This window comes from Monomorium pharaonis, chromosome 4 (genome assembly GCF_013373865.1).
Source record: "Monomorium pharaonis isolate MP-MQ-018 chromosome 4, ASM1337386v2, whole genome shotgun sequence".
In the NCBI taxonomy this organism is placed as follows: Eukaryota; Metazoa; Arthropoda; class Insecta; order Hymenoptera; family Formicidae; genus Monomorium; species Monomorium pharaonis.
Window position 1 is genome coordinate 30,237,975 of NC_050470.1, and position 23,050 is coordinate 30,261,024.

Consider the following 23,050-nt stretch of genomic DNA (forward strand, 5'->3'; position numbering starts at 1 on the left):
GAGAGACCGGGAGAGGCGAAGAATGTTTCTATTGTGTTTAAATTAAGGTAATAAGAAAAATAAAGATGGCTTTTATTTTATTGAAAAAAAGGAACTTATTTAAAACAGTCTTTTGATTGGATTTCTAAATCCATGGCAGCTTTTAGAAAAAAAAGTTAGAAGTACGTGAATAAATGAATATTAGATTTATTAAAGATAGATAAATGCTTATTCAAAAATAAAATAAAAAGAGCAACAGTAAAGCAAAGCTCTTAAAAGTTAAACAACAAAAGCAAAGAAAATTTGAAAAAAACGTAGCATAAGAATAGAGAGCCACAGCAACGCGTGGCAGGGCATAGCTAGTTTTATTAATAAATGTATGTCTGTAAAATATTTTTAATTTTGCAAATTTGAATCATAATTTAAATTCAACTTATAATTAGGACCGTTCTTACTAATATTCTTAATTTTCTAGAAAAATAAAATTGATGGGAAAACTCCCTTTTTCCGACAAGTACGAAAAAACACAATTGTGGTAATGACAGCGGACTTTATTAATGAATTACTTTCTTATTAGAGTTCTTAAAAGTGAAAGAAATCTTAAAACCTTAGAGAACCAGAGAAGGTGACATTATCTTGAAAGAAAAGAAGTCGGAAAAATACAGCGAGGAGAGAGAAAAATCGGAGGAAACCGTTTTTTCCTTATATAAAATTTCCGAGAGATTTTCCGAGACCTAAGAACTCTATACTGTACCGTTTGCAAGACGGCGTGATTTTTGGGCGATTTCTTCTCAGGAATGATTCGCGCAGTATACGGGAGATTGAGTTACAGTCGATGCGCGGTGAGACTGTCCCAATTTACGAAACGCGCGCGAGAGGAGGGTGGAGAAGCGAAGGGAAAGAAGGGAACGTCTCGTTCAGTTTTTTATCTATCGCGTCGCGAAAAGGCCATCTCGCATGCATGCAAGTAGACGTTCGCGTGTAAGCGTTCACCTATACGCGCGCAGATGCATGCCGGTTACGTCGTTCTCCGAGTGCCTTGTGCCAAAGGGTACTGAACCTGACCCAAGGGGCATTGCTCTTGCGTTGCGTCTCTCCGTTCCTTTTCTGTTAGATCGCTACACACACCGGTCGTCACGTTAGCCAAAGCGAGCAGGTATCATTGCGAGGCCCGGATACTCGGTACTCGCGGATGGCGGCCCCGAAAATACACGCCGAGACACCGGGGCGTGCAATGTATGTACAAGCGTCTCTCGCGTTTATTTATCGTCGATGAGCGTACTCATCGTTCTCTGACAGAACGTCGAAGTTCGATGAAATCCTGCGCTACGATACGCGCGCGTTTCACAAATTATGTATAGCCACCTGTCCCAGATCGAACTATTCATTCCTCTATACGTGGGCCGTGTGTGGAAATTTTATTCGCCTACACACCGTCAAAGAGATTTCTTCTTGTTCTTCTCTAAAAAGTTTGACGTAGAATCATTATTTCTTGTACACATGGGATAGATGGTTTTTTGCTCAAGTATCTAAAAGTTAAACCGGATACCTGAAAATAATTCTGATAAACCACTCTCAAGCTGATGGTTGCTAGAATGTCGAAACTTTTGCAGCTCATCATGCTTGAACGTTCTCCATAATTATTTTGATGGTTTAACAAAATTTTCAGATTAATATTTATGAAGCTAAATTTCTAGATAGTGTCTTCGTAGAACCGTTCTATTCGTGTGAATAAATAATATTAATCAGGTAGAATTTTCATTTTTTTTGTTCTCTCGGCCAATCCTAATTCATTCTTTTAAATACTGCTTTAGAATATAATGCATAAAAATTTTATAAAATTTTAAAAAAATTGTCGAAAAATTCGTGCAGTTTCTAAAGATTGATACATGAATCGTTTTTATTTGCATATATGAAGCCCATTGGCACGTGTTACGAAAAAGAGAACATCGCACAGATGAGTTTCGATTAACTCTCGTGTTTCATATACGCGGCCTTTCACCTTTATCGTGAATCGATCGGTCGAATATTATACATCAAACGGAATTGCAAAGACATATATTGATCGTAATAATTTTTACGTATTTTAATCTTTAGAATAAAAAAAATTTATACAAATTGACAATATGATTATTCTAATATGATTGTTAATAACAACAACCTTATACGCGGTTAGTTCTATGTTCTATGGGAAAATTTTACTATTAATTGTAATAATTTCAATATAGTAAAATATTAAAATATGGATGATAAAATAAACTTTATAATAAATATAACTATTTTTTACAACAATTTGCTTACTGTTTACATAAGTAATAATGAGTAATAGCTATAATTTGCATTTAATTAAAACAACTATAAATATATGTTGGCAACGAAAATGAATTATAAGTACATACGTTTTAATTATGGCAACTACAATTAATTTTTCTCGGAACAATAATTCATTAATACAAACCACGATCAACACATTAGACGCTTAATAAATAAGTGTTTAATCAATGTTAATTTATTTTCAATTAAGGAACCACAGAACTAATTAAATTTCTAATCCATGTTCACTTTTGTAATGGAAACTAATTGTTCCAAAATACAATTAACAGGTTATGGAAAATTGGCAGATGTGACGATCATGCTATAGATGTAAATCCACGCGTACTTGTGTGGGACTGTTACATACATAGACTATACGAATTCATATTGGGTTGTGGTCATTACTTCTAGCGGATGTCCAAGTACTAAGCACACTCAAGGACATTCATCGCTTTACGTCTGGTTTTTTTACTAACACCGTTAGAGGTTGCAGACGGTCACGACGAATGGAGGACATTTATAAGAGAATGTTCTATACAATGATACATAGTATTACATAGGCAAATATCATTTTTCTTTCGAAATGACGCTGGAGTTACTTAACTGTCTTTCTCAAATGTATGAACAATCATTGTACGTCAGCCATTTTATACTTACATTAATTAAAAAATTTAAACGCATAAAATAATTATTACAAATAAGTTTCAAAATAACATTAATTTCGTAATTAGTTTACGAAAATAACAATTTTGTAATTAGTTTCTTATAAAAGTGTCAATTTTTAAGCAAACTCCTGTTTAGATAAGCTCAGCATAATTGATTTGAAGATATTTGATTATTTCGAATTATAATTTAGGTGTAGTATCGCAAGGCACATTTATATAATCAAGAGTTAAAATGTCTTATAAATATGTGACTAAAAATATATGACATACTAAAATATTATATATTTTTTTCGAAAGGGATATATCAAGTATAGAACTTTATGACAAAAAATAGACAAGAAACATAATACTGCATTTTTCTAAGTTGTAATTATTGTTTAGTTTCGGAATGTTTTTACTCGTATAAAAGAAACGTATAGAAAAAGGGAACAATAGAAATTAATTATAGCAACAAAAAATCCTTTACGATAGTTTAATTTTAGCTATATACGACTGAAATTTAGCTACAAATTCTTGCTGTTGTTTTTCTCCGTGTGGCTAGAAAAGAAGAAGATGGATGGATCGGACGGAATAGTATAGCGAATGGAATGTGCGTTAGTTGAGGTACCCAAAAGTAGCGTGGATATTCGATTCGTGACGCATCTTTTAACGGTACCGTTAGAGGTCCCAGACGGTCAAAATTGTCTAGTCTTTCTATACCATAGACCTTGGCATAACGAATAGATAGCCATGAACTGTATGAAAGTAGCCTTGAATTATTTCATCGTCTAAAGTAGTCTAAAATCTGATTACATATCATTATCGCAGTGCCTAAACCGATTAAATGGTATAATTAATTATTGTCGTCCAATCAAATAAAAGCACGATATAATTATTTGAAAAAATATTTATTAAACTAAAAAGAGAGAGGAAAGAAAAAGAAAAAAGAGCGTATATATCAAAGTATAATTAAACTTTTGTTTAAACCATACAATAGACACAAGGCAATATATAAGATAAAAAAAATGTCGAAAAGTATCGTATAATTTCAACATATTTTATCATTATTACAATTAGTACAATTTTTTGTAAAACAATCTACTTCCTTTTATGGAATAAGAAATAATGCTGATTAGTTAATATTATATTAGCAGGCTCTTCTTTTAGAAGATTCTAAAAACTCATTTACACTTGCATTCATGATTAGTAGAAGTTAAATGTGAAAGGCTAACCAATGACGCGTAATATTTCGCTATCAAGGCCAAACTCTAATGTGTCATTGGTAATTGATTGTTGAATGTTTGATGCACCGAAGAAAGAAAAATGACGACCTTGTCATGCTCCGAACTTCTCCGATGTAATTTACACATCTCACATTATTTCCGCTGTCTGTATTATTATTTACGTTAAATATCACCAAGCATTTATATATATAGTTGTCAATTTTTTAAATTACATTTTTATCTTTAAATAAAAAAAATAATGTACTTTGTATTACTCTCATAAGTCGAGATTTAACAAGAGAAAAACTGCAAGTGCCACATTCTTTTAACAGCACTACATGATAAGAAATAAAATATTATATTATGAAATTTTGCATATATATATATATATATATATATATATATGTGATACAAAATGTAAGAAACACAGTTTTTCTTTTTCCTCTGACAATGAAATAAATAAATGTTTATTTAAAACAGCCTGCGTTTGATTGTTTTAAATTTTCAATTTTTTGTACTTGACTTTTCATGTTGCGTTTTTCATTTATTAGAGAGAAGTAATAAGAAATATTATAAATTATAGAAAAGATATTGAACGAAACGATTAATTTAATAAAGTCAATAGCGTTTATTATATTTTTAAACAAGAACACATCCGCATTTTCTTTTCCTTGCAGCGCTTACATATTAATATCAATCACTTTAGACGTTCATGTAATATTTATGGCCTGCAGTTTCAGAAAAGACAACCATAGAAGATACGAATTGACTACTTGACTACTTGTTTGACCTTTATGATAAAAGATGCCAGAGAAAGGAGGGGGAGAGAAAGAGAGAGAGAGAGAGAGAGAGAGAGAGAGAGAGAGAGAGAGAGAGAGAGAGAGAAAGGAAGATAAAAAGTAGTAATAAACTAGTGTGTGACTTTAGCAAACGGTACATACAACGGCTTTGGGTTTCATTTTTCTATTTTTATGGGAAACAAATATACGCTGATTTGAAATTTTTGTATTTGCAGGACTCGAACTAAATATTTGATTGTGTTATGGTGATTAGAGGTAAAAATGCATGAATTCTGCTTGCAACTTTGTAAACATTAAAACAAAGAATTTTGTCTTTCAAAAATTAAATTGTCATAAAAGACGCACTAAATACCAATTTAAATATTTAACTTTTAATAATTTCTCTCGGTTAAAAAAGTATTATCTAAATGTTGCACTGCTTTAAAAAGCTAGAAAATAGCGCCATTTTCTTCAAAATGTTTTATAATCTGTGTGTGTGTGTGTGTTTGCGTTTGCGTTTGCGAATAAAGCTTAGTTTTGAAGTTCGCACTGGTATGTGACGGCGGTCAACGAAATAATATTGACATAGTGCTGGCAAATGAACAGAGACCTCCTTGTGGTTCGTAGTCGAGATAAGCTAATCTCTATCATAGTCTGGTACGCCTCGCGAACGTATAGCAAACAACGAGCCTTATCACTTTACACCGACGTCATTCGATAACTGCGCTTCATTGTTCCGTGCTAAAAACCTAAATTTGCGTTATGATGTAGCGTTTTGATTATTCTTAGTATGTAGCTCGAAAAAATCTGATTGTTGCAATTATATCAACAGTGATAGCTTTTATTCAAGATACTGCATATAAGTATAATATTTGTTAGTACTAAACCATATCTTATCTCCTTTAAAATGAAGTTATAATGTCATGAAATAAGTTTAATTTAGATATTTCTTTTTTTTTCGAATATATAATTATCTTTCTGATTAAAGCTAAATTTCAACGTTTTTTATTTTATCATTTATATAGATTAAGATTTCCTCATTTAATCTTTATTGTTTATTACTACAAAATGTCGAAAAATATAATACGAAATACAAATGTGAGTTACTTTTTTATGGCCCATTATAAATATTAAAATCTTTGATAGCATTTTTTAACATCGTTATAAAAGCATCGCTCTATCTTAAAGAACAGAAGATCTTTATGTATTTTTTTCCTTTATGGATGTTCGCCTCTAGATAGGGCATAGTAAAGAATAGAATTAATTCTCTTGCGATGAAGAAATTCCGTAATCAACAATAAGAGGAAGGAGGAGAAGAAGTAGTAAAAAAAAAAGAACTGGAAGAACAAGATGTGAAGGGAGAAAGGAATAAGCGAGGAGGGGCAACAAATATTTTTCGTTAATTACACGTCACATTTCTGAGCTTTTCATAAAGAAATAAAATATTTCTATTAAAACATTATCTTATTGGATGAAACAGTATTTATTTATAATATTTAATTATTATAATGATTAATGCTTTCTCTACATCAGTTGAAATAATTTAATCACGATCAAAAATGGAGGAGAGAGAGAGAGAGAGAGAGAATGAGCAGGGGGAAAAGGAGAATAAAGGGGGAGGGAAGGTAAGAGAGGTGGGAAGGGTGATGGGACGGACGACTGCCGCGAAATAATCGACTATCCGAAAGGGTCGGTGGCAAATAACTATAATTTCTTTTAGTCCCGGCTACACAGCCGGGGTTTGAGCGAAATGGACAATACGTAGGATAAGAGCGAGGAAGAGCAGGGTGCGGGCGGCAAGAGAAAGGGGGAGGGGAGAGGAATGGAAGAAAGAGAATAATAATAAGAAAACGAGGACGAAAGAGGAGAAGAGAGAGAGAGAGAGAGAGAGAGAAAGGAGGAAGAGTGGCCGTCACACATCGCGATGGTGGAAGCAAGACGTTGACGGGAGGATAGGTCTGCCTGCGCGCGCGCACGCGAAGCTGACCAGAAGAAGTATAGAGAAAGAGAGGAAGACGTGGTGGGGTGAAAGCGGACCCAGGCGCACGGGTGCAACGACCCCTTTGGTTAGGTCAGCCACCCCGCGGACACGATACAACGCGGCAAGAGCGGGTCCGGTCCGACGGACCGACCGAGAGCGGGCCCGCGCGCTTGGTCGGAAAGACGGGTGCATGGACGTGCGGCCGAATAAACGGGTGGTTAAAGCGATGCACACCGATGGACAAATGTATGGCCGAACCGGCGCGGCGCGGCGGCGTACGGGCGCGATCGGCACGAATAAAGGCCCGAGAATCGCGCGAGCGCGCGAGATACCCGCCGCGCAACATTGTAATCGCGAGTCGACCAACGAGATGGCGACGACGATGACTACTATGAAGATGAAGTGAAGAAAGATTCAGATATATGGACCCGAGATTGTCACTTAAAAAAGATTAATGAGGAAAAGCTGACAGGTGGCACGTATCTATTTAGCTATCAGAAGTATGTCGGTGAAGAATTGTTTGCTCGGATGAAATCCTGCGCTGATAAAAAGATCTTCTATCGCATTGTTCTGCTTGCGTTAATATGACACATTAGGTTCTAAGCGCACAGCTTGACATATGTATTATTCTTCGAAGGAATATAAATGCCATTTAATTTCATATAAAAACTGATCGAATTTTTTTTTAAACTTATATCTCACTATATTTTAGTAAAAATATTTAAATGTATATGTTATAAGAATATGTTTGAATACTCAAACCATTTTACTAAGATGGTAAAAAATTGTATGTTAAGTTTAATACATTTTACGTGCCCCCAATAATTCAATACGGATGAATATGTTAAAAAGTAATATTATGTTATGTTATGTTTTCATTTCGCTTAATATTACAGTTTTTATATTATAAAAGATTAACACAAAAGAGATAACACGTTTTGACACAATTTGGAAATTGTGGAAGCATATTTCCTGATTAAAAGGAACATTTATAGTATGTTCAATTATATTAAAAAAAAAACACATTTTATTTATTTACTACTTTTATCTTAGAATTTACATTTCAAAACTACATTATTATTATTTGTTCATTTAAAATTGTATAAATTGTATTATTTTAACACTAAAAAATGTCAAATATCAATGTAATTTTAACAAGAAAAATATTTTGACAAGAACAATTTTAACAGAAATATGAAACGTTTTTTTTCACTGTGTATAATATTTATATATTTTTTTTAATATTTTATCCAATCCAATAAAATATTTTTGTAAAAATATTTTATTCGATTGTCGATTAATCTAGACAACACGTACACACGATGCTTTCATGGAATTTTATTCATTTAATTTTTAATATAAGATACACGATGTCTTTTACCGTGTGCCTTCCCGATTAACAAACATTTACAGGAAATGAACGTGAGAGACGGAAATAAGAAAAGGAGAAATATGATGCCGAGAGAAGTCCATGCGGCTATTAATTGATTGGAGATTTATTTCAAACTTGACGCATATATTGAATGCATTGAAGAGTAGACCGGGATCAATACGTAACGTAATGAATGGCTGCGACAAGCCCTATTGAGAAAATGATACACGATACGCGACGATATATCGAAGAATTCTCGTGCAATACGACCGAGAAATCGATTGAATTCCGTATAATGCTCGTTTGCGAAGTGATTCTAGTGAGTCTTTGTCATTGACGGACGATGAGAACAAGTGATAAACGACTTGCTTGATAAGTCCGTATTTAGAATTGTGATATATATCGCTCGTTTCCTTAAAGTTTATCTCAATTAATTCTTCGTATCTTTTTAATTTTCCAGTCCCGGAAGAGATTTCCGTACCGAAAGAATTTTTATTTAGAATTTACTTTTTCAAAATCATGGTAGAATCGTGAAATAACATGGACAACTTCGAAGAATTTTATTAAATTTTATTAAAAATAAACTTTTGCTAAAAGACATAGAATACATTTGAAGATAAATTCTAAACGAACACTCTCCTCGTGCGGTTTTCTGATTTTGCGACTTTTCGAAGTGTGTCGTCTGTTCGGAAAGATATTTTAAGGGCGAATAAAATTTTCGAGCAATTTATTTCCAATACTACTTATATTCGAATTATAAGTCGCGGATAGAGCTCTCATTGTCTGTTCGCTGAGGAGTACGACTATTGTCGGTGCTTGTAGGGAATGTGGAAATTATCATCCGTAAATTGAAGAAGCATTTAGTCCATAATGAATAGAATATTTGGTACTTCTAAATTTCTCCTTTCTCTTTATCTCTACCTCTAAATGTAACCGATATATAATAAGTGAGAAAAGAAGTATAAAAAGATCAATTCTTAAAAAGATTAATTTGTTGCAATAATGAAACGAATGCACGGAAATCTCGAGAGGATTAGAAGAAGAAGCTTGATTGCACCTTCAATGAAGAAACTTCAATCTTCAATTTTCCTTAAAGCTGTATATAAAAATATTCTTCCCTCAAAGAAGGAAGATATTCCATGTCCGATTTACGATTTGTAAACGCTGCTTCGACCCTGATAAAGCTATTCGCGGCAAAAAAAAAACGGATTCTTATAAGGGATGAATTCACTATCTTGGCAGAAAAGCAGAAACTAATCAGAACTCGCACTGATAATCGATTTTCTGCTTCCTGCTTTTCCGTTGATGTAACGCTAGTTCTGATTGGCTACTGCTTTTCTGCTTTTCTACTGAGGTGCGAATTGCTCTTAGAAACCCGTCAACTTGCGTTCCTGTTAACTTTCTAAACATCCCTTAATAACCACCAATCACATGGCTTAATTTCTATTTTTTGCAGGGAAGGACGCGTGTATCGGCCAGACACCGAGCGTGTAGAACGTGTAGAGCGTCTAGCGGCGCGGCCGGCCGGCCGATTGTCGAGAGGCAAGAGGGAGATCAGCAGCAGCAGCAGCAGCAGCGGAGAGAGCAGCAGCAACGGCAGCAACGACGACGGCGACGGTATAGGGGCAATCGAGGGCAACGCACCCGGTCAGCCTTGGCATGAATTGAATCTAGCAATGCGAAAGTAAGGTTAGCCGGCGCATTAACGCGCCCAGTGACCTAACTTACCTCCTCGCGCTCGATCGACGCGCATTTCCCCTCGCTCCTATTCCAATTTTTATTTTAGCACCGGACGCTGCAATCGCGCAGCGAGTGATGAGTGGTAGGAGGACGGGAGAGGGAGAGGCGGAGGCGGAAGGAGAGAGAGAGAGAGAGAGGGGGGGGAAGGAGGGAGGGCTAGTTTTCACCGGTTCCGGACAAGCTCTGAGGTCTTCGAGTCTTCGAAACCGAGCGGACGATTTTTTTGAAGAACAGATCGCTTTCTCTCACGCTGCGCCCGCGTGCACTTATGTACGCAATCGCAGCAGAAACGCCATTTAATATGCATATAGCCCGCGCTCGAAACGGAGTTTCGTCCTCGCGATTGCAAGATGCGATCGGCGCTTGGTCGAAACCAATATGGATAAATAGTGTGACTCACGGGGAAAGTATGTAGCACGTATAATATTACTTTTCTTCTCTTTTTAAGTCGTTCGGGTTATCGCGTGATGGGACTCGATGCCGTGGCTAAGAAATTTTGTGGTGTCTGCTTTGGATAAAAATAAATGGCCATGTGCAACGCGCTTAATCGTGTCTAAGAATGAATTTGATCGCTCTCGAGTGTGACTGCCTCGTTGCATTCGAAATCACTTTCGATGTCAAGGCGTGGCATCCGAATCACGTCTGCCACCTTCGCGTTATATTAGACAAAAAATATTTTTTCTACTTAATTTCTTGTAGAGAAAATGTTAACGTTACATTATTGACATATAGCAACGCACATTGCTCCATATGTATACTATTATAATATATAATATTATAGTACGATATATAATTTTATATGTATACTATGTATATAGTATACAGCAATAATATAGTACATAGTATAATGGCATATAGTACTATATTACAGTATATTATATAATTTAATATTAATTGTTAAATAGCAATAGTACAAATAATAATAGTAATTTTAATTATTTATAGTAATAATATTAAATTATAGTAACAAATATAATTTATAATTATACTATCGTTAATATACGCTATTTAATATACATATAATGTGCAATAATAGTTTATTAACATTAAATATCGCAAAAACGTGTACATATCTTAAAAATATACGTCAAATTCGAAATATTAAGTTCATTATGAGAAAATGAAATGATTTACTTCGTACAAAGCAAATATGTAACAATAGAACTGTTTTCTTCATTAAAAATATGCTTCACGCAACATTGAACGTACAAAAATATTTCACAATAAAAATAAAAAGTTCAGAACTCATAGATTGTAATAATCTGGATTTTCGAAGAACGACTTTTAATGCGGAAGAAAAAGATAAAACGTTTGCGATGTTCAATTAGAATGAATTATTTTTCAATATCTAACGTTTTATCGCGTCTCTCTTTAACGCGTATCTGAAAATATCAGAACTAAACCAACCGGCGAGTCGAAGCTAAGTATCGGCACAAGTTGCAGAGTAAACTGACTATGCGTAAACAATGACACACTTTCTCGACAGCACTCTGTCGCTATCGCTACGTCCGTTCGCGTTGCACATGTAGTACATAGCGATTATTGAAATCCAAAGCCCGTATTCAGAACGCATGGAACAAAAGACCTTTTCTTTTTAGTAGCTGCTCTTTCCTTTTGCTCATCAAACGAAATGAGCACATATTTGTACCATGAAATAAAAAGCAGATAAAATAAGAGATGTACGAAAAGCGCAACTAAAATGTACTGCTAACAAGGCCAATGATCTCGAGAAATATTTTAGCGTGTGAAATATCTTTCACATGTGTATAATTTTATTTCATCATTTCAACTAGTTTTTCGATTAAAAAAGAAAAAACAGATAAAGAAAAATGGCGTCAAAATTGCGTCAAAAGAAAAATTGCTCTTTTTTTTTTACTTGTAAAACTCCTCAAATCCGATCCGTAAAAATCTACGTTGCGAAAAAGCATATTCGCGAGCGAGGAAAGCGAGGAGGCGAAGGAAAGTCGAGTGCAGTACGTATATTTGTGTGCGACGAGAGGTGCAACCGATGGTACGAAAGAGCCAGGGCTCTAGGGGAGAACGGCGGGGCGGGAAAGTGTGATTTAGAGGATGATGGAGGGGAGGGACAAGTTCCACAGTGTACGCATGCAACGCGTATGCATTAGCGGATACAAGTGGGGGGCTAGAGCAAGCGTGGCGGGGGTAGCGCGCCGTTTTTGAAAAAAGCGCAAGGCTTTAAGAAGGCGCGCGGTACCCCCCACCACCGAGTACTACGCGAGCAACTAGCGACCGACATAGACAAGCACCGCGCTTGCTCTATTACCGGAAAATAGTGCGGGTGCGACATTGGGAGTCCGCCGATCGTCGCGTGAAAATTCCTGCGTTCTCGCAACTCGGACAGGAGTGAGGCGTGACATTCTCCTACGGTTTTTTTTTTAAGTTTTACCGAGAGCACGCGAACTAAAATCTAAAATGAGTGATTTCAAATATCAGAGTTCTTTTTTTTTCTAAAGAAAACAGTTGTATTCGAGATATAAAACGTAAAGATATGAATATGTACAAAAAGTGCAGGTTTTTCTTTGCATTTGTTACTGACATACTTGCTTCTGGTGCATTACGAGAGTGAAAGAGGCGCATTCGTAGAGAAAGCATCTTATATAATTTCCACGTACATTACAAATCGTGTCTCTTTTGCATATTAAGATACAAGTTCTTGACTCTTTTTTTCTCTTTTCTTTCTATTTCATGTATCTTTTTTGAAATACTAATATTTCATTGCTTGTGTCCTTCGGTTATTGATTGCGCAGGCAAAGTAATAGAAATGGGACCAGGTAGTGCTATAAAATTTTGTGGTATATGCATCGATAATCCAAATCGATGAGCTTCAGTGATGGTGAAACAATGATAAAACTAAAATTTAGTGTAGTAAAAAAATTAAAATAAGTAACGATAAAAATGAAAATAGTGCCGTCAATTTGTGATAATATATGTGAATAAATATTGATAGAATATGTGTATGTGTAGATTCGCCAAGTGTGCAACCAATTTTGGTTGCGCGAAAAAACTGCAGCTTGAAAATCGGATATTTCCAAGTGAGAGTTTATTCTAAAATAGTACAAAATATTCTCTTGTTCTCTCTCTTTTCTTAAAATAGAAACGAAGAAAAACAATTTAGAATAATACAAATGGTATGGATATTCGATAGATGTACTACTTTGTCGCATAACATGTATTCACATTAGTGAGATTTACTTTTCTACTTTTACCGAAGGACCGTTTGCCCTGAATTATTCTGAATCGTTTATTCGCTGCGCAGCTCCACTACTGATCGTTCTCAAGTGCATTTAATTCCGTAGGGACACGTGTGATCAATGAAAGTTAACGCTGCTCAAATACTGCTTTGCTCCGCCTCGGTCTCGATTCGCATGATAAATGTTCTCTTCTACAAAAACTGTTAGCCGCGAGTGTTCGCGTTTTTGTTCGAATTTAATTCTTTTTCCATAGATATATTCGGATTCATTACAGATATTCGTGTAAGATGATACGTTTGTGATCAATTAAACACCGAAAGAATAGCATTTGGTATTCGTGCGACTATATAAAAATTAAATGTTAAAATAATTATTAGGTTAGAGATTCTATTTCTACTACTGCTATAATATTAGTCATGATATCACCAGTGTTACATTGACATAAAGATACTATATATTAATTATACCACATATATGTTATAATTATTTTCAGTGCCAACTGTACTTCAATTGTGGTAATTTTACTGTATTATTTTATCATTATAGCAATAATAATTGTAAAAATGGAGTTAATACTTAAACATTCAATTATAGTTATAAATACTGTAATACAAATAATTCTCTCACAACCAGTGAAGATAATCATTTCGCAAAATATTCGTAATGATAAATTCTAATTTAATCTATAATACTTCCCCACTTTTAACAATACTTGTGAAGGATTATATAATGAAATGTCTCGCGTACGCTTAATAGTCGTGTGAGCGCTTAATATTGCAACAGTTGCAGAAGAGAAATATTTTTACACGATACTTCGCGCGCGGCTGCGTGCAGGTCGTCGCAGCCGCTACGTCAGAAAACTGGAAATGACTGACCGCAATTTTATTAGAAAGTACGCGACGGCGGGCGCGACGCGGCGCGACGGCGAGCGGCGAAATTAGAGAGGCGGATTACCCGCGGTACTAATGAAACCGTCGTCGCTCGAAAAGAAACGAATCGCGACGCATGGAAAGCTGGCCCGGTTTAATTGCAAAAGTCAAACATCGTATGCAACTTTCACCAACGTCTGTGTTTATGTATTATATGCCCTTTTGCTCCGCAGACTACGGTCAGAGTGAGGGGAGGAAGGCAAGTCGAAAGACTTGGCAAAGAAAGGCGTATAATATATTTCATTAGTGGGCGAAGCTTTCTTCGCCACATTATTCGACATGTGCCACGCAACGTCACCATTCAAGCTTGCGCAATGAAAAGAAAATCTTTCTCCGCTCGATTTGAAACGTTTTGGTTCCATCAAGAACTTGTTTTTTAATTACTTCTTGCTTTGCCAAAAATTGCGCAATGTATTTTTGATTAATTGAGTCATTTGTGACGGGTAGAGATGGAAAGAGACGGAGAGAGACCGGGAGAGACGGGAAGAGACCGGGAGAGACGGGGAGAGACCGGGAGAGACGGGTAGAGATGGGGAGAGACGGGGAGAGACCGGGAGAGACGGGGAGAGACCGGGAGAGACGGGGAGAGACCGGGAGAGACGGGGAGAGACCGGGAGAGACGAGTAGAGACGGGGAGAGACCAGGAGAGACCGAGAGTGACAGGGAGAGACGGGGAGAGACCGGGAGAGACGGAGAGCTAGTATTTACTATATTTAATTAAAATATTTAGATTGAATTGATAAAATTTATTAATAAGAATAGATAGTTTATAGCGAATAAGATAAACACTTGAAATCAAAAAGATCAATGATATTTTCAAGCTTAGCTATATTTGGAAAGAAGGAACATTGATACAAGCATCTTTCTTTTTTTCTATTTCTATCTCTTTTTTAAATTCGATATCGGTTTCAAGTTTCACATTTATATAAGCGGTGATAAGAGATATTTACGTAATAAATTATTTATATAAACTTATATCACACATGTCTCGTTCAAGTTAATAACGTACCAAGCGTAATATACGAAGATAACGATATGCACTTTTCATGACCTTCGCGCGCGCGCCGGTATTTGCATCCGCACGCCACGCTTGTTGCTGTACCGACCGACAGGTTCGACGAAACGAGAGAATAGAACGAAAACAATTTATGATAAACACACGTCGGCAGAAACGAAAAATTCAGCTGAACGCCGTTATCGCGATCGCATACGCGCGAAATTAAAATCGAGTCAATCCCACCGTCCTCCGAGCCAAGCAGACGTACGGTATTTTTGGCTGAGTCATACGCATATACGTGAAACAATAATGTGTGCGTGGTGTACACGTACACGCGCGTATATACGTTATGCGTTTGCGATATACAGTGCTCGCCTACACGCGAGAGTGTTGCACGTTCACCCGCGGCATATAACGCGCAGCTCGAACAATATGCACCGCGTGCGTCGTCAATTGGTAGGCGAAGTTAATGGATTCCTCTACGTATAGGCTCAGCAAACGCGAATTTATTGGCCACGTGCACAATGCATGAACGCACGACCCGTTGTAACTCTGTCGGTTAGCTTGCGAAGGACTGTTGCAAATGCGACAGAAAATGCAAGTTGGAACTGGAGTTGTCACGATTAGAGAAATTGGAGAATCTCGGGAGAATGATTTATTAAACAACTTGATCAAATGTCACGAGTCTCCAGCTACCGTTAGCATCTTTAATTTAAATCGATTCATCTTCTTCTTGATTGCATATTTCTAATTCACAGGATCATGATTATACAGGATCTAATTATTTTCGATGGAAATTAATAAACCGGAATTTCGAAATATTTTGCATGTCTCAATGCGAAATATCTAATGATAAACCATCGTAATGAGTATTTTATTAAGGTTTAAAATAATGTAATAAATGATTATAAAATACTTTCAAAGTCTTTAATAAACATGAGGATATTTTTAACTATATTAAAATTAAAATGTTCAAGGAAGTGGGAAATAACTTGACATTATATAAAGAACTGAGGCTTAATTCTCTCACGATTAAAATTTTCTAATAATCAAAGAATATGAATCAAAAAGGTGAGTCAGTTACTCTATACAATAATAAGTTAAAGATCAATAACACAAGAATTAAAAGAATATCATTTTGTGATCAAAGCGGATCTTGGTGCTCTTCAATTATTAAATATATTTTGCAGCTTCATAAACTGGATACCGATATGGTTATCGGAATTTAAAACATAATCGTAACTAAATCTAGAAATAAAATCTCAAATTTAATAATGATGTTATACATCTTTAAAAAATATATACGTACATATATATAACAATTAATATAAAAATATTATGTATCAAAATTCGCTTAAACAAAAAATAAACCTTTTCATTTCTTGTCAATTATCTCTTCAATTTTAAATAGGCAAAATTTAATCTACACTTGTTCGATAATAATACGCGGAATAAGATATTTCGATCTTAAATTTATTTGTAAAACTAATAGATTTCTATAAAGTTGTTTATGTGAAATATCTTCTTGTTTCAATATCAGTTTTCCTTAAAACTCAATTAACACGCAGCGTGTTATAAAATATGACGAAATCTCGATCATCCGAATTTAGCGGTAATCCAGTCAATTATACGAGAATTGACGAACGTGTACGCGTGACGATATTTTACGAGGAGGCTTTTAGCCGGAAGGAATCCGCCGACGAAAGGGTCAAGCGAGACGAATGGCGCGGCGATGCAGCGCTATTAAATGCAAAGCATTATAACGGTACATCCGTAACCATAGATTTTGGTTCCTCAGTCGCTATAATGTCCGCTCTGCGTGTGTGCGATCGGTCCCCGGGTAGGAAGCACGACTTCGGTTTCCCGCAGCAGCCGTGACAATTGTACACTACGTGCAAAGTACGTAGCCGCGTGTAGAACATCCTTACGTCCCCATTGTGCAATCTGGGGCAAGTTCCGTAAATGTTTGCCGCATATCCTATTACGGCACAGCATCAAGATTTAAACCAAGGCCGATGGTATTTGCGTGGTTACCGTGTTATGTAAGCTAATCGAGCATGCATATGAGGATCAAACGGGCTGGCAAATCGATTCCGATTAAAGTTCATAACGTATCGCACGTCGTAGCTAGCCGTGGCACTTTTCCCGTAGAATATCTCCTCTTCAACTACCCGCGTTTATCTTCTCGCGACTTACGAAAAATCTTGCCCCAATTAACAAAGAGGTTTCCGCGCAAATGGTTTTATCATTGCTCGAAGTAAGTCTTTTTTCTATTACAACGTGGTCTACACATTCTCGATGCAAATACACTTGATTCATGAAGAATGAAAGAAAATTTATACTTTTGATTCTATGAAATTCCACATCCTGATTCTCGTTTGACTAAAAAAATGGAGGGACAGGCTCTCGAGATATTCTATTCATCAAAAAAATCTTTCTCGCGCCTGGGCAATCTTTCTTATGCATTTGTAAGGTTGTTAAAAAGTCGTTAACTCACGTCTTGTGCGGAGAGGACCCTCGTGGCGGCCTCAACGGGAACATTTCCGGAATGCGGATGATGATTTTGCGACTCGACTGCATTGTCGCGGTTGCAGACGTTCTTGTACCAAGGTAAACCGTTCCCGCCGTCGTTCCGATACTTTCGCCACACGTGCCTGATACGCATATTAGAAAAGCTTATTGTTGGCTGTGCGTGTCAAAAAAATAATCGGCCACCGCACGGATGGCGTATCGCTTTCGCAATAAGCGAAATTAGCATACCTGCAGCCGAAGGCGATTCCCAAGGCGATGATCAGCGGTAATAATGTCGATATGCATGCAAGCAAAACGGTCTGTATGTCTGAAAAGTTGGCAAGGATACCTGAAATACAATAATCATAAAATTCTTAAAGCGAAAGTACAATAATAACTTGAATCTTTTACTAGCTGATCCCTTCGTATCCTGTCAAAGCTTGTGCGCGTACAGTGTATCGACGGAAATGGATGCACATAAATCGACGATTATCTCACAACGACGTTCACAGTTCTACACACGAATGTCTTGGTTTCTTTTCGTAATCCTTTTCGAAGCACAACTGAATAAAAAAAAAAAATAAAATAATGGAGATAAGAGAAAGATTTCTTTACATGAATAATTCTATCGAATAAGTTAAAAATCTGTTTCGATTATTTGTAAACGGTTAAGTTAGGATGTTAACAAATAAGTAAACTGTATAAAACAAAAATAATTTTATTTTGTTTATTAATTATTATCGCTTTTTTTTAAATTAAATGTTTTCTACAGATCGACTGCAATAGATGATAAAATCGACCAATTTTTGCCTCCAGAGTGGCAAGAAAAAACAATACGTTTTTTTAAGTTTCTAAATTGAATCTGACCTTTAAAATATTTTAATTTATCGGGTATTAAAATCAGCTTATGAAGCTATTAAATATGTAAGAAGCTATTATAAAAACGGATATTCTCGTATATGTTAATGGAAATATAAAACTATAAATAGAACAGTAAAATAAACAATATTAAGTCAAAATCGATCGATATGTGAACGACGCGAATTAATAAATGTATTCTGAGAAAGAAAAGTTATAACCCGTGACTTCCCCGGAGTCCACGATTAAGTAATCAAATTATTTAGATAGCTCGTAACCCTAAGTTCTTTTTTTTCAAATTAACCCTGTGTAATTAAAAATTGTAATTAGTTATTCTATATATTTCAAAGATTTCTCAGTTATATCACTCAAATAGTTTCGTCGATATCCAGTTATGCAAAGATAATTTTTATTTAAGTGGCACTAATCAAAATATTGAATTGCTTAACTACAAAAAAAACCGGTCAAAATTTTTCCTAGAGTACAGACAGTATTCAAGTCTTAATGCTTATAAGTATTTTTGTGCGAATCTTACAATTAATAAAATGCTACAATAGAATACAAAATATATTGGGAGAAAGGCTTACTTAAAAACGTACTGAACAGCAATGTTCTCTATGCTGCAGTCAAAATTTACAATAATGTCCATTGGAGTTGAAATGTTTTGATTTCTTTATACAGAATATGAACTGTTAAAGCATTATCATGTTTTACTAGTAGGAAAACGACTAATACATTTGTAATGCTCAACAATAATAATTTATGATAGTGGATATTTAATAGTTTTTTTACTGATATTGATTTTAATACTTTTTTCCAACAAACTTTATAATTTTTTGAGAATCAGATTCAGCAGTTCAAAAACTACAAAAATTACACATGGCTTTTATCTGGCCAGTTCGAGAACTAAAATCGGTCAATTTTACTCAGCGTCCTTTATAAATTTATCTGAAAACAAAGTTTTTCTAAACTTTCTCAGTCCCGCTAGACAATTCCCGTGTGATTGAAAAAAGCAACCAACTTTGAAATACGGTCAAGACAACTTCGTGGAGAATCCCACGTCTCGACCTTTCGAATGCATAATTAATTAAAATTTGGACAGTGAAGTGGCGACGCCACTTCGCTATCCTTCGTTATCGTGCGCTTTATAGCTTCCTTCGCGGACGCATCGTGCTACTTACTGTGATCGAGCTCGTCCTGCTCGACGAGATACTCCGTCACGTTGTGAACGCGAAGGTGCGGCTTGATGGTAGTAACGGCCGCGGGGTCGCCCGTCATCGCTGCGGACGGATTAGTCGTCTCGGCGTTAAACGCGGCCGCGACCACGTTGGAAGGTAGGAATGTCACCGACGTGAGATTCAGTTTTCCTGCCGTCGTTTCGTCGTACGTTGTACGATTGGATGCCATCGTCGTTTCCGTCATCCCGCTCAGTCAGATGCATCACCAGGAGATCACCGACAGCTCAAATGAATCCGCGTCGCTCGGGAAGATGAGAAGGCGAAGTTAACCGGGTGGTTTATGTTACGCGTGCTTTCGGTCTTTCATTTCCATGATCGTTTTTTCTTTTTTCTCTCTCTCTCTCTCTGTCTCTTTCTCTCTCCCTCTGCCTCTTTTTTACATTTTACTGTCACGACTAATCCAATTCTAAATCAATCTGTCGCATTTAATTTGATTCCCTTTTCTCGTTTACGCTGGTAATAATCGCCGCGAAAGATACGTAGAAAATGCTCACCGATAGGATCAATGTATGAGAAACATGTAGAAGCCTTACATTTTCATGTGTTTAATTGTACGTAATACATACATACAATTGTCCACGTACGTCATTTCATCTGTGAGCCTTAAACTATTAATGCGGTATGAAATCGTGTTCTATCACCTTTGCCTTAAAAATCGATATCAAATACCATGGTAAAAACATGGCGATAAAGAGATAAATCTGTCCCAACTCTTTCCTTCCTACATCGCCAAACGTATCCTCTGCCACTTATTTTGCTTCAGCTGGCAAATAATACGTTGAAAAATAGTAGCTTACAAATCACATTGGGGAAAAAATTACGGAATAATCTTCTTCATCTGCATTTACTCGATCCTCTTTTTCTCGTCCTTATCGTTTGTCTTTTCACTATTCGCATGGCCGTTTATCGTAAAATTTATTCTTCTTTTTCTGACAAGTCTGGATGCATCACTGCAACAAAGTTTGTTTCTAATTAGAAATATTATCTAAGAATTGTAATATTTGTAACGTATTTTTATTTAATTTTTTAAACGCAAAATGGTATACATAATTTCTCTGCTCTAGATACCATACAATCGATAAATGAATTAGAGCCTTAAGAATCGGTGATCATAACAAGTTTCAAAAGTTCCGAACGTAGTAGAACGTTTAATTAATTTTAAGTCACCTCTTTACTATACAGAACTCTAGCTTGAAGTTTAACCACCTTTAACATTTTGGCAACTATAAAGTTAAGAGGTAATAATCTCTTACTAAAGAGAGAAAGAGAGAGAGAGAGAGAGACAGAGAGACTCTGTACGAGAATGCGAGAGATCGAGCACGAACAATCTAAAGAGGCCATCATCGAAGTTTACGAGAAATTTCGGAGAGTCTTGTATATAGGGAAGAAAATAGGCGCTTTAAGATTCTGCAGTACTGTAAGCGCCTTATGTAGGCTGTAAGTCCGCGATTATGCCAGTCGATACATACGCAAGCGACACACCGCGAAAACCATCCAGGCGACGACGGGGCGATGGATATTCGATGTACTTGATACGCTATGTAGCGCGCATAATGCCGCTGCGTGCTGCGAGCAATATATGCACGTGGCCTGTTTGACGGACCTCGCCTCTCTCGCAAAGTGCACACCGGTGGCAGAGCGCGCCGGCAGCATTCTATACAACGAGGGCAAGGTATGCGGGGATAAAGTTCAATCCGGCGTTAAGCGCGCTTGCCCGAAGCAGATTATCTTATTCGGGACTACGGCGATAAGGTAAGAATCAAAAGACGCTCGTGCACCCCTCGGACAACCTAAAAGAACCTTACCCTTAGAGAAATTGGCCAATTTATGGCGTTAATTAATTGTAATGAGTATTAAAAGCATTATTAGGCTAATATTCGGTTGTTGCGAATAATAGTCATTTCTGCGCTATCTCTGCTTCCACTCGGAATGAACGCTGTGAACTATCGCACATGATTATTTTATTATAAAACCGTAATATAAGCACACGCGTAAACAATGTTGACCAAGCAATCAATATTTCGACACAATTTCGATAAGATGTCCGATATTAATATTGCCAAATTTTTAGCGGAATGTTTTATGTTATACATGGTTACTTAATGTGCACCATTTTCTATTCAAGCCACGCGTACCACCGGTATACAATATGATAATTGTTCTATGTATGTTAATTGCATGTATGAATTAATGATATTATGAAGTGTTTTAAAGTAATGTGTCTCTTTATATGCAAAATATCAAACGGCCTGAATGGAAAGTTCAGCGTAAATGTTTTACGTAAACATGCTAATTACAAGAACACAATTTTGACCGATGGAATACTCAAATATTAACATTGTCAAACTTTTAGCAAAAATAATGTTAAATGTTATATATTATGCTTTTATAATTAATTATTCTCAATATCTTTAAAGCGTATTAGCGCAAAGTTAAGTAAATAATAAGAATATATTGTAAACAAATTCTATAATACAAACGTATAAAAAAATAAAAATTTTCTATAAGAAAATATATTTTACTAAGAAATTTCGGGCATTCCGGGATAAATAATCTAAATGCCTATATTCTTTCGCTATTTTCGTATCTAGTCTCGTTCGATGTTTAGCTCAAGTCTATTGTTCGCGGAAATTTTTCAGTACGGAAGGAAATATCTAGAAGACCGCAGAGGAAGTCACAGTAATTACGTAAGTTTTCCGAGGCTCTATTTCGCGACAGATTGCGTCCTAGAGATGGGTGGAACCGGTGTGCAGTGCAGGCGAATAGTCGGATCATAAGTTAGCTTCTCCTTTCGCGGATGACGATCCCATCTTCTGGCGAGCCGGTCGTTTCTCATACGTTTCGCCTGCATCGGTGCAATGCCCGATGAAAAAGGGGGAATGGGAAAGGGACGAGGAGGAGAAGGAGGTTGCAAGGTCCAGGACCGCAGTTTGGGTGAAGTTGTTCCCCGCGTCACGGCAGCTCTCTTCTAGATTCTCCTGTTTTTAACTCGGCTGTGAGGCGCATCCGCAGGCGATCGTGTCATTAAAACATTTACTTTGGAATTCAAATTGCTTGGTATAATTATCTCGGCTAGTTGAAAATTGAACAACTTTACAGCTCACATGTACATTTTTCATTCGTTAGCCGTGTACTATTATGCAATCTTTATTCCAACTCGATCAGATGTTACAATTTTTATCTAGATGGCGAGCGTAACAATGGACAAAAAATGTAAGACAAAAAGTTAAAAGATAAAATAAACGAAAAATAAATCAAGATTTGATTTATTACT

At 36.2% G+C, this 23,050-nt stretch overlaps 2 protein-coding genes across 3 annotated transcripts in view; one reads left to right on the forward strand and one right to left on the reverse strand.

Moving 5' to 3' along the window:
- Window positions 1-13,811, forward strand: part of LOC114253910 — an 85,272-nt gene extending 71,461 nt beyond the window's left edge. Inside the window, exons 3-4 of the mRNA XM_036286472.1 lie at window positions 9,748-9,975; window positions 10,078-13,811. Of these exons, the coding sequence (XP_036142365.1) occupies window positions 9,748-9,954 (207 nt within the window). The 3' untranslated portion in view covers window positions 9,955-9,975; window positions 10,078-13,811. The remainder of the gene's footprint in view (window positions 1-9,747; window positions 9,976-10,077) is intronic.
- The window catches only part of LOC105829405, a 35,168-nt gene that overhangs the window by 10,398 nt on the left and 1,720 nt on the right, over window positions 1-23,050 (reverse strand). For both annotated transcript variants that reach the window (XM_036286442.1, XM_036286441.1), the window contains 3 exons: window positions 19,720-20,726; window positions 17,930-18,029; window positions 17,667-17,823 (listed from right to left, as the gene is read on the reverse strand). In XM_036286442.1, the coding sequence (XP_036142335.1) occupies window positions 17,667-17,823; window positions 17,930-18,029; window positions 19,720-19,960 (498 nt within the window). In that variant the 5' untranslated portion in view covers window positions 19,961-20,726. The remainder of the gene's footprint in view (window positions 1-17,666; window positions 17,824-17,929; window positions 18,030-19,719; window positions 20,727-23,050) is intronic.